The 13,473-nt window shown below is 39.2% G+C and overlaps 1 protein-coding gene across 1 annotated transcript in view; it reads right to left on the bottom strand.

Annotated features, from left to right (window-relative positions):
• The window catches only part of focad (focadhesin), a 96,088-nt gene that overhangs the window by 62,906 nt on the left and 19,709 nt on the right, over positions 1-13,473 (bottom strand). Inside the window, exons 6-9 of the mRNA XM_079841949.1 lie at positions 7,788-7,889; positions 5,547-5,772; positions 3,932-4,138; positions 2,753-2,840 (exon numbers count right to left, since the gene is read on the bottom strand). Of these exons, the coding sequence (XP_079698075.1) occupies positions 2,753-2,840; positions 3,932-4,138; positions 5,547-5,772; positions 7,788-7,889 (623 nt within the window). The remainder of the gene's footprint in view (positions 1-2,752; positions 2,841-3,931; positions 4,139-5,546; positions 5,773-7,787; positions 7,890-13,473) is intronic.

The following is a 13,473-nucleotide window of genomic DNA, read 5'->3' as shown; positions in this document are numbered from 1 at the left end:
CTTAGTGAATTCAATAACTAAAAGTGGGGCATTTTATTATGGCATTTGAATGGTTCCTATTTTTGTTTTGGGAGTCTCCTACAACAGGTTTACATGCATGCAAGGTCAAAAAACACTTTCATTGTCTTATAATATGCATTTATTTTTACCTTATTTACTCAACGACTCCCAAAGGATTCACTCCACAATTCCTTTTTCCGAACCCCTCCTTTGCGTGACGCTAATCTGCGGTGATTGGTCAGATGACCCAGTCAGTTGTGATTGGTATACTGCGTGCAGCGCATGTCGGAAACTGAGCGCCTATCACTATTATTGGATTACGGGCTTGTCAAGAGTTGAACATTTTGTTTTGCCTTACCAATTCGAGCCAGAGTCCGACGAGGAAACGTCCAGGGTTTCTGATGAACCAGAAAGTCAAATCGCGAACACGACCAGTGTCCATGTAGTTTATGGTACTTCAGGCCGATTGAACACGCAGAATCGGAGCAAGAATGTCTGACAAGTGACGTAATGTAATCTAATTAATCTTGCTGTCTGTCGCCATTTGTTAGTTCAGTGTAACGCGCCACAGACAAATTAATTGCCGAATTTATTTAGATTCATGTGGAAACTGATGAGGCTGAAAATGCGGGCAATATGCTAATGTTTCGGCTTCGGATTCGGTTTAAAAGCGATTCGTTTAAAAGATTAGTTCACTTCAAAATGAAAATTTTCTGATATTTTGCTCACCCCCATCTCATCCAAGATCATGTCTGTCTTTCTTCAGTCGAAAAGAAAGTAAGTTTTTTGAGGAAAACATTCCTCATTTGCCCTCAATTGCTGATCTTACGCTGCTCTGTGGCACGCAAGCTTGACCTTTCCGACGTGATTACGCAATCCGTAGTGAGCTGCAGAACAGTGCAAGATGAGCAATTTAGATTAAAAAGTATATATACGTGTTATTTTTTTTGAGAAAATTACCTTTTTTTTGGCTAGAGAAGACCCTATTCCTCGTCTGGGATCGCGCAGAGCCTCTGAAGCCCTTTGAAACGGCATTGATTTGGACCTTCAACATTTTGGTTGCCCTTGAAGTCTATTATGTGGAGAAAAATCCTGGAATGTTTTCCTCAAAAAATTTAATTTCTTTTCCACTGAAGAAAGAAAGACACAAACACCTTGGATGAGATGGGGGTGAGTAAAATATTAGGACATTTTCATTTTTTAAGTGAACTAATCCTTTAATTGACTTTAATTATTTTTGAGAGACAGTAACTTTATATACGGTGCACTTTCAGATTTAAAACTTTGCAGGATGTTTTCATTCACTTAGAGCTACGTATGTTACACACTAACATGAAAGGTCATTTTCAAAAATCCATAATAGGGGCACTTTAAACAGGCAACGCGCACCACAGGATACACACTCTTTAGTCACTTTTTTTTACATTCTGATTATGTAGAAAGTAGGCATCTATTAATCTTACTTTTTTCCAGCAAAAAAAAAGCACAACAATATTAATTGTGAACATTGTCTTAAGATGTTGGGGGAAAAAATAATGTATGTGTTACTCATGCTGTTATTTACCGCATTTTAAAAAGTATGTATCTCCCAGGATATTTTGCCCTATTAGGGTATAAAAAAAGGATCATAGTATTGACAATGAGTGTTGTTTCAAGGTAAACTGAGCCCTCTGTACTGGTCATTGCATTATTGCGTATTCTGGGGTGACAGTTTGTGGGAGGTGGGGCGTCCAGTAGAAATCTCGTTCCAGGACCGGGGCACTTAGGGAAGACCCTTAAAGGCCCTCCTGGCCTCTGGGCCCCCTTTCTCAGTCTATGTATTTTGAGTTTAAAAAAAAAAAAGTGCAAATGTTGATATTCACATGTAAATCTGATATTAATAGGTTTAGTTGACTACATCTTTGCATCTTTAACTAGATGTTTTCTTGCAGAGAGTTTCACACAGCTCATTTTATGGACAACTCATAAAATCCAAACTATATTTTTTTTTTGGATTCGTTTTACTTAAGTCCAGATGATATAAAAAGTGACATGAAAATTTTTTGCTGATCATTTTCCACTCTTGCCTGTTTAAGGGTTATAATAGATTTTTACATGTGAGTGAATGTGAGTAGTGCTTGCCCTTGCAAAACATGTTTCTAGGTGGTTGCTTAGGCATTGTTAGGGTCTTGCTTACTGGCCCAAGTCAAGAGCAAATCCTCAAATCTCTATAATATTCTGGAAGACAGATATTAAGTCTCTTTCGATAAAATTTTGGGAGGGATTTTTTGATATGTCGAGAAGATGCTGTTTTCAGCGCTGCAAAAGCAAATCCATTTGGATGCACTTCAAAAGGATGAGGACTCAAGCTCAAATTGATACGTTAAAACCGATGCCATCATTCCTGTTCGTATCACTGCGTTCGGTAGACCAATCACAACAGACTGGGCCTTCTGACCAATCAGAACAGAATAGCCTCCAAAAAACAGAAACCTTTAATATAGCATAATAGATCCCTAGCCCCAAGCAAAAAACCCCACTAATAAGTCATTATCACTTTCTGATGCAACTTCTTCTGAAAAAACAGATTTTTAGTGAGCCTAAAGCTTCATAATTGTTCATGCTTGCCATTGCAATCAGCATGAAACTCAGCAAGACAAAGTAACAAAGCAACCGTTTCAATCTGTGCAAAACTGCCTGTTACTGGCATCTTCTGTGGAAATCAAGCTAGTCATGTCAATACGATGCATTCAGATATCGAGAGGTCCTTTACCGAGCTCTAGGAGGGCAGTTTGCTGAGCGGTGGAGGCGCTTAGCAGTAGCAGGGAGATTCCCATGATCACTTGCTCAGGCGGGAGTTCCTACAGTTTGACAGGGCACAATCAGACAAACGGTTCGACACAGATGGAGCCTCTGAGGCAAAGCTGAATGCAAATCGCTTCAAGCTAGAAAACGCTGTGCAAACAAAACCATTATAAAGATGACAGGAGAAGATTTGTTGAGATCACACTGAGAGCGCAACTGTAGCAACACAAAAATAATAATTTAGCCTTTTTCTCTTTGAAAATAATGCATTTTTAATCTGCATCTATAAATGAATGCAATTAGACAGAAAGGATTTGAAGAGAGATTACCGTTTTTCATACTTCCATTATAGTAGTCCAGTTTGTACAACTTCACTACACCAACAGGGCTTGACATTAACCCTCGCCAAATGCGGGTGGATTTCAGCGGTGGCGTGTGACGCAGTCACTCCTACTAGACACTTTGGTGGGTTGAATTTTATATATAATAAATATTTTTTTTGAATTGTAGTCTTTTAAAAAGGGAAGGCATCTGGCAAATAAACTAAGTGCAATGTAGTGTTGTCAAAAACATTGATTTTTCGATACTAACGATAATTGCGATCATATCGATACTGAAATATCTGAAAAAAGCTTCCAAGACTCATTTTCTACAGAATTTCAGCAGAAGCAAGTTGACACACAAACTCGCCTCCCCTCACTCACTCGTTTCATTAGCTCCGAATGAATATTGCTGGGCTTGAATTTCAGCAGAACTTGCCCATAATTTTACTCATTCCTGCAGGTTTTGTGTTGCTGCTTATAGCTCTTAAACAGTCAAATCCACAGGTCAAAATGCCAGTCTTGGCAAGTATTTGTGTAAACACAACTTATGTTTTAAGTGAACGTAAGCATTTGTGACAGTATAATGGATCCGTGTGTCAGCTCTTAAAGTGACAGCAGCCTAATATACTTGCTGCCAAATTATGAGATAGTATTAAAAATATCTATATGGCAGTTTTTCCCTGTGGTATCGATGACAAAATTGTGGCAAGTGAAAATGCTGAGTGGCTAGTAACTTTGGAAAACCAGTAGCCACAGTGGCTGGTGAGTAAAAAAGTTAATGTCAAGCCCTGAACATAATATAAAAATATAATGTGCGCATTCACCACTGCATGTGCAGGTATTATCTGGTGGAGTGTGTGAAGGAGAGACATCAGTTCACCCCTCAGATGAACACTGAGCTGACAGGCACACAGGATCTGAAGAGCCAGCTGGGACAGTTCCTTCCTCCAGAAGCCTGGATCAGTGAGCAGAGCCGACGTCAGAGATTCAGCAAAAGAGCTGAACTCCACCACTGCTGTTACACTGTCCACCTGATGGGTCACAGGATGACCACACTGATTACATATTAGGTATAAGTGTGAAAATGTTAAAAAAAGATACTTTGCCCATTATTAATTATATTAAATATTAAAATCATATTAACTCACCACATGTTGTTCAATAGCACCTACACTACTGTTCAAAAGTTTGGAGATTTTTTTATTGCTCACCAATGCTGCATCGTTTAATCAAAAGTACAGTAAATACATTAATGTTGTGAAATATTATTCCATATTTCAGTTTAAAATAAGTGTTTTCTTTTTCAATATATTTTCAAATGTAATGTATTTCTGTAATGGCATTACTCCAGCCTTTAGTATCACATGATCCTTTAGAAATCATTCTATTATTATTTTCTTATTATTATAACAGCTGCATTTTTTTGTGGAAACTGATACATTTTATTCAGGATTATTTGATTAATAAAAAGTTTACATTTACAAGCCAACATTTATTTGAAATAGAAATATTTTGTAACATTATGACCACTTAATGGTCACTTTTGATCAATTGAATGCATCCTTGCTGAATAAAATACAAATTTATTTAAAAAATATGAATCTGACCCAAAGGTTTTGAACAATAGGCACCCTTAAAGATGCAGTAAGCAATTTCTGAGAAACACTGTTGATATTTGCAATCAACACCCAAACAAACGCATTGCTCCGCCCCCAAAATAACAAACACGCTATGCAACACAGGCAACAACTAACGCGCATATGGACGAATCAGCTGTCGAATCAACAACAACAAAAATATACAACAGCAAAAAAAACACTGTTACACATGTATGGAGCAGAAACAACAAAAACCCGGTGTCCGTTTTCAAGCCTTCCCACTCTCTAACATATCTTCAGTCTCCAGCGCTGAAAAGCTTTTCCAATATTTATGCATGTCCTAAAGCTCTTGCCTAACCGTAACCCTTCTTCTTCCAATTATATCCATCTGACCTTTTCCTCCTTGGTAATATCTCGGCCATCTCTCTTTCTACAGTCTTTCTTCAAATCTCCCTCTTGCTCACTCTCTCTCCTCCCCCATCGTAAGTGGACACGCCCCCTGCTGCTGATTGGGAGTGCTCCATGGATCGGTCTGATCAACTTTGTTTTTTCTCCTATTTAAACAGCTAGGACTATGTACAACTTTTTTTTCAGCACACACAGACATTAGCAAATATTCACAAAATTGTTTGTTAAGGCGTTGATTTCAACAGCATTTCTCAGAAACCGCTTAATGAATCTTTAAGGCATTTTGTTAAATCATAAATTAGAGCTTGGCACCATGGGAAATTCACAACGATGGGTTATGTAAACCTTCTGTTGAAAAATGTCATGGGTCTAAGCCACGTAGTGCCGTAGAGCTACTTCAGCTCAGCACATCAGAAATCATCCTCCACCTTACCAGCATGCATGGAAGCAGGTCAAAAAGGCTGCGTATCAGCTCACGGACCACACTAGTGCCGGACGCCCCCTTTTCCTGCAGGCAGTCAGGCTCAGGAGCCCCTCGTGGCTGGAGCAGGACCCTGAGGAGGCTGTGCCTGAGCAGAGCGTTTTCTGGCAACCTCTGGGGCTCGCAGTACAGGTAACGAAGGAACGGTACCAGCATTTCCACATATACTGGCTCATCTCTAAAGAAAAACACACCATAAACACACTTGTAAGTGTATAAAAAAATTCAATTTGCCTTGTCATAACAGAGTTTAGGTAGGACCGGATTTGAGGTACACTGTTCTATAAAGGCACTTGGTTGAGTTCTACAGTGATTGATAATGAACTGGAATCTGATTTCATATTTTTTTTAAAACACTAAATTTGATTCGTTTTTGCTTTTTCACAGAACAACACAATTTTTTTTTTACAAAACTAGAATATTTGAAGGACAAAGACAGATTATCATTTGACAGGTAATGCCTAAAGGGGTCATGAGATGGGTTTATTATTTATTTTAATGTTCCTTGAGGTTCACTTATAATGCACCAAAATTATATATATAATATAGATATATACACACTGATCAACCATAACATTATGACATATAATATTGAATATATATATTCACCTAACAAAATATATATTCCTAATATTGTGTTGGTACCCCTTTTGCTGCCAAAACAGCCCTGACCCGTCGAGGCATGGACTCCACTAGACCCCTGAAGGTGTGCTGTGGTATCTGGCACCAAGATTTTAGCAGCAGATCCTTTAAGTCCTGTAAGTTGCTTGGTGGGGCCTCCATGGATTGGACTTGTTTGTTCAGCACAACCCACAGATGCTCGATTGAATTGAGATCTGGGGAATTTGGAGGCCAAGTCAACACCTCAAACTCGTTGTTGTGCTCCTCAAACCATTCCTGAACCATTTTTGCTTTGTTGCAGGGCGCATTATCTGCTGAAAGAGGAATACCGTTTTCCATGAAAGGGTGTACATGGTCTGCAACAATGCTTAGGTAGGTGGTACGTGTCAAAGTAACATCCACATGGAGGGCAGGACCCAAGGTTTCCCAGCAGAACATTGCCCAAAGCATCACTGCCTCCACCGGCTTGCCTTCTTCCCATAGTGCATCCTGGTGCCATGTGTTCCCCTGGTAAGTGACGCACACGGCCATCCACGAGAAGTAAAATAAAACGTGATTCATGTTGGTGCTTTCAGTGGTGGACAGGGGTCAGCATGGGCACCCTGACTGGTCTGTGGCTATGCAGCTCCATACACAACAAACTGTGATGCACTGTGTATTCTGACACCTTTCTATCAGAACCAGCATTATCTTCTTGAGCAATTTGAGCTACAGTAGCTCGTCTGCTTGAACAGACCACACGGGCCAGCATTCACTCTCCACATGCATCAATGACCCTGTCGCCAGTTCACCACTGTTCCTTCCTTGGAGCACTTTTGATAGACACTGACCACTGCAGACCGGGAACACCCCACAAGAGCTGCAGTTTTGGAGATGCTCTGACCCAGTTAACCCAGACAACAACCAATAAAACATACAACACACTATTTATAAAGACAAATGAATATTAAAATATGAGCAGAGAAAAAAAATAAAATTCCGATCAAACATATAAGAAAGAAATATTACATCAACATTTCCAATGCTGGGATCCTTCTGAAGTCTGTACACAGATGCAAACAAGCTGTTTAAACAGGACGCTTCAAAGCGAATGTTCTTTCACTCTTCCATTTGTCCTGTTGTCGACAGACTGAAGTGGATTACGTCAGAATCCGAACATGCATCTGTATACTATATCCAGTGTAGACAGCGTCAGTGATTATAATGTGTTCTGTTTGCTTTTGACGCGACGCTCGCATTCAGCGTGGGCAAATGTCAGCCATTAAGCAACTGAACACTAGTAGTACACTAACTATTTGTCAGGCAGTCTTATGCAAATGCATTTGCTCATGTGACGTCACAGATCCCGCAATATAAAAACGAGCCGTTTATGGAGTTTGGCTAAATAAATGCTTTTTTTTTTCATAATGATGAGGACGTTTTAAGCTCTTTCAGGATGTTTTATTGGTACAAAGACCTCCTGTTATATGTCAAAATTTTATTTCTCATGTCATGACCCCTTTAAGATGTTCCAAAATGTCCCCCAGATTTTATCAAAACCCCCAGATCTGTCATTGTTAACTGATTTTATACTTGTCTGTAGCCAGCTGAAGGAAGTCGTCAATTTCCTGAAGCAGGGCGGGCCAGCAGTCGGGACGGTTTTCCAGCACTGTGATGTAGGGATGAGGGAAGCTCCTAAGATCAAACACATATTTAAATACATATATTTAACGTATAATATTTAAACGTCAGTATTTAGAAAATCAAAACTTATTTTAATTAGGCAATAAATACAAAAGATCTTCAAATTGTCCTCTATCTTTAACGCATCATCCACCTTTTGCAGTTTTTGCTTAGATGTCTAAGCTATGCTGGTGATTAATGTCTACCATTAATGCTAACACACAAATAAAGGCCCTTATATTAACAAACACGCATGCTCTTTTATCCTAAGATTAATGAACTCGTCCAATTGCCTGATCATGTTGTTTGTGTGCGCCTTTGGCACTGGGTCAGGCAGGAACATATTTTATTAAGTTACATCGAAAATCCTCCACATGGTAAACAGTCTCTCAGCACTTGAATTTATGGTCTGGGTCACCTCCAGACAGATGTTAGGGCTGCACCAAAGCTCTCCACTCCCTCCACAGACATCCAACAGTTCAAACATTTGCTCATCTATCTCTTGTTGTTCCCCGGCCAACTGGTGCGGCCATCACATTATCAGGGTTCATCCATCAGGGGCGGTTTTCGGCAGACAGCCACAACATTAACCGCCAGACAAAGGCTGGCTGACACATTGACCTCCATCGCACTTATTTAAAATGAAAGTTTAGAGCGAGACTGCTTAACCAGAAGAGATGTTTAAAACTTTAGCATTCGAGGAGAATTTAGAGGTTTGAGCCTACAGAAGTTGGACTGAATAATATACGGTGCTCATAGTGAATTAAGTGCATTTTATTTTATTTGGGTTGTGAGTTTGCACTCTCAAGGGAAAGAGCTGGATTTAAATAATATATATATATATATATATATATATATATATATATATATATATATATATATATATATATATATATATATATATATATATATATATATATATATATATTAAATAATATATATATATAATAATATAAAGAAAAACAAAATAGGTAACATTTTCCAATAAGGTTCATTAGTTAACATTAGTTAACTACATTAGTTAACATAAACAAATAATATACTGCACTTATAAAGCATTTATTTATCTTTGTTAATGGAAATTTCAATATTTACTAATACATTATCAAAATCTTGTTAACATTAGTTAATGCACTGTGAACTAACATGAACAAACAATGAACAGCTGGATTTTTATTAACTAACGTTAACAAAGATTAACAAATACAGTAACAAATGTAGGCTACTGCTCATGGTAAGTTCATGCTAGTTAATATATAAACGAATGTTAACTAATTAAATCTTATTGTGAAGTGTTACCAAAAAATAGATAACACTTTGTTGAACATGTGCAAAAACAATTATAAAACGCAACATACATATGACCTATTTTTTTGTGATTTACAAACAAATGGCTCTAATTTTTCAGCCATTTTTTTTTTTATTAGTTTGAATAAGTCTAACAAATGAATCACTGAATGTGTCAGCATTAACTGAATTAGCATCTATATACATTATCTCACAAAAAAATTAGAAAATTAATGAATTAACACTTTTTTTCAGCAAGGATACAATAAATGAATCAAATTGAGTGAGCGTAAAGAAATGTATAATGTTACAAAAGTTTTATATTTTAAATAAATCCTGTTCTTTTTAACTTTTCATTGATTGTTTCCACAAAAATATTAATCAGCACAACGGTTTTCAACATTGATAATAAAAATAAATGTTTCTTGAGCAGCAAATCAGCATATTAGAATGATTTCTGAAGGATCATGTGACACTGAAGACTGGAGTAATGATGCTGAAACTCACAGGAATTGATTACATTTGAAAATATATTAAATTAGAAAACAGATTTTTAAATTTAATTATTTCACAACATTAATGTTTTTACTGATCTTATGATCAAATAAATACAGCCTCTGTAAGCATAAGAGACGTACGTTCCAGAATAGCATAGTTCATAGTTTAGTATGCCGTTGAGAAACAGCATGCTCAAGACAAATAAAAAAAAAGATCTAAAGTTTGAGCTTTTAATCTATGTCTTTTTTCTGTGGAAAGAGTTGATTTATTCTTCTACAATCCTAACACAACCCCACCCTAGCCCTCTCTGCTTCTGTTGGATATCTACAGTAAGTGGCTTTGTGACCCCCGAGCAGATTGCAGAGGATCCATCGAGCAGACGGACACAATGAGCACCAGTGGGCATCTTTCATTAATCCTCAAGCCCTCCCTCTGTGCCCACCCGTGCTAAAGGCCAAGCACCAATCCCAGGCCAGCACAGAGCCATCGACCCATTCATCTTCTCACCAGGGAGAAACTCGACAGAGGAGGAGAAAAAAATTACGTACACATCATTTGATTCATTATAAAGTAACTAATCATAAGAGGTCATGTAGTCCAGGCTTAACTCACTTAGATAACCAAACAAGCAAAAAACATGCTTGATTAAAGTTGACATGCGAGCTGCAAGGGCCATGACACACCAAGCCGGCTGCAAGCGTAAGTTTTTGCAGTATGTTCCGCATAGAGATTCCACCGATTGAAATTTTCAGATTTCCAAACAAAAATTATACTTTTCTTCAATGCAAAAATGTATTTTCATTAATAAATCAGAACAAATAAACTAATTTCAAACGACAGCACAAATAAATGCAAAATAATCATTTTTCTGTCATGGCTCGTGAGTCGTGATAAAGCAGCGGTGCGGAGAAAAGTGAGTGTTTCAACTTTTCAATGAATTCCTATAAAAGTTAAGCTTCCATAGGCATGATCTGAAAATGCGCCAGACTGGAAATGCGTGGTGAATGATGCCGCGCTTACCTCAGCTCTGCTCAGCTCTTCTCTCTCGTGATGAATGAAATCTGACTTCTGCTGCGTCTGTGACGTGACTTTCGTTAAGCTCACTCACACTTTATTTAAAAGACACGTTCAGTTTTTAATTGTAGTGTCTGTTCTCTAACTGAATGAAATGATTGTATTAGTATGAAAAACAAAACGACGGTGGGGCAGTGGGTAATAGGGATGTGACGGTGAAGAAATTTTCCCACCGATTAATCGACGTGTGACAACACCGGTAATACCGGTATCACCGGCGGGGGCTTGTAAATCACTAATTCTATCTAACCGAAAGTAACATACACGACCGCAACTGAAAACTGAACTGAAAACGCACCAGAGCGCGCACACACCGTGAATGACAACTCGTCTGTACATGTGCGCTCTGTGAGGCCATGAATGAAGTTCATCCGTAAATGCGCGCTCTGTGAGACCATGAATGAAGTTCATCTGTAAATGCGCGCTCTGTGAGACCATGAATGAGGTTCATCCGTAAATGCGCGCTCTGTGAGACCATGAATGAGGTTCATCCGTAAATGCGCGCTCTGTGAGACCATGAATGAAGTTCATCCGTAAATGCGCGCTCTGTGAGGCCATGAATGAAGTTCATCCGTAAATGCGGGCTCTGTGAGACCATGAATGAAGTTCGTCCGTAAATGCGCGCTCTGTGAGACCATGAATGAAGTTCATCTGTAAATGCGCGCTCTGTGAGACCATGAATGAAGTTCATCTGTAAATGCGCGCTCTGTGAGACCATGAATGAAGTTCATTCGTAAATGCGCGCTCTGTGAGACCATGAATGAAGTTCATCCGTAAATGCGCGCTCTGTGAGACCATGAATGAAGTTCGTCCGTAAATGCGCGCTCTGTGAGACCATGAATGAAGTTCATCTGTAAATGCGCGCTCTGTGAGGCCATGAATGAAGTTCATCTGTAAATGCGCGCTCTGTGAGACCATGAATGAAGTTCATTCGTAAATGCGCGCTCTGTGAGACCATGAATGAAGTTCATCCGTAAATGCGCGCTCTGTGAGACCATGAATGAAGTTCATCCGTAAATGCGCGCTCTGTGAGACCATGAATGAAGTTCATCTGTAAATGCGCGCTCTGTGAGACCATGAATGAAGTTCATTCGTAAATGTGCGCTCTGTGAGACCATGAATGAAGTTCATCCGTAAATGTGCGCTCTGTGAGACCATGAATGAAGTTCGTCCGTAAATGCGCGCTCTGTGAGACCATGAATGAAGTTCATCCGTAAATGCGCGCTCTGTGAGGCCATGAATGAAGTTTGTCCGTAAATGCGCGCTCTGTGAGGCCATGAATGAGGTTCATCCGTAAATGCGCGCTCTGTGAGACCATGAATGAAGTTCGTCCGTAAATGCGCGCTCTGAGACCATGAATGAAGTTCATCCGTAAATGCGCACTCTGTGAGACCATGAATGAGGTTCATCCGTAAATGCGCGCTCTGTGAGACCATGAATGAGGTTCATCCGTAAATGCGCGCTCTGTGAGGCCATGGGTGCGTCTCAACAGTTTCCTAGTAGTCAGGGCACTGATCAGGCATTGATCGGTCTATGTGTGAGACGCACGCCATGAATGAAGGACAATTCGTCCGTGAACCCTTGTTTATACTCGACGCGTCCGCACCATGGTCTGAACGAACGAGCGCGAGGGTGCGCGTGGCAAAAATTACGTCATCGCAGAGTGTCGGACTCGGAGACGGGAGTCACAGACGAAAGGAAACAATGCGCGCTCTGTGCGGCCGTGCACATTTTACATTTGGTTTTGAATTAGCGCCATTCGGTGGCGGGTTGCTTGAATTGTGGGTTCATTAGCCTATTATTTTATATGAAAAACACAACAACAAAACAAATGAGAAACTCCCTTAAATAGGCGCTTTTACATTTCGCTTTGAAACCAAATCTTCCGCGATCATCTCAGCCAGCTCCTCACTCTATGATGAATGAAATCTGATGAATGACTCCTGCCGAGACTCACGGTCGGGTCATGCTTTATTAAGCAGACACGTTCAGTTTTAATTTGTATTGTCTGTTCTCTAACTGAACTAAATTATTTTATTAGGGAAAAAAAAAAAATGACGGTGGGGCGGTGCCACGGTGGGCAAGTGATGTAAGCGGTGTTGAGTCTGAACACCGGTAACACTGGCAACACCGACTATCGTAGCAAGCCTAGTGGGTAAGAGATGAAACCAATAGCCGTGGCTTTGGGAGTGGCCTCGTGGGGTAGCGGGTAGAGGCAAAAATACATTTTCTGTCTTTTCTCAGTCTAGAAGGCACCAAATTCAAAAATTATTTCACATTTCTACTACATAAATGACCCAGTTTAAATACACATTCATCTTCCCAGTGCTGAAGTACCGCTTTAAGCAGAAAATCTCAAATGGAGTTTGCTGAAATGCAGCTTACTTGTTTATTGGTGTTTTCAGATCAGGTCTTTTTCAAGCACAAGATTTACATATGAAGGAGAAAACTGGTGTTTGAGGCTCATGGTATGTTAGTTCCATGTACAGAACTCTTATTATTCAACTATGTCAAGGTAAATACATTTTTTTATTCTATGGCACCTTTAATACAGACAAAATACAGGACAAAACATGATTTTTTCTAGGGCTGTCAAAAGATTAATCGCGATTAATCGCATCCAAAATAAAAGTTTGTGTTTACATAATATATGTGTGTGTGTACTCTGTTAATTATTATTTATATATAAATACACACACAAGCATGTATATATTTAAGAAAAAAAAAATATTTTTAT

The sequence above is a fragment of the Gobio gobio genome (genome assembly GCF_949357685.1).
Source record: "Gobio gobio genome assembly, chromosome: 2".
Taxonomy (NCBI): Eukaryota; Metazoa; Chordata; class Actinopteri; order Cypriniformes; family Gobionidae; genus Gobio; species Gobio gobio.
The sequence above is the reverse complement of the archived record's forward strand: the minus strand, read 5'-3'. Positions and strand labels throughout refer to the sequence as shown.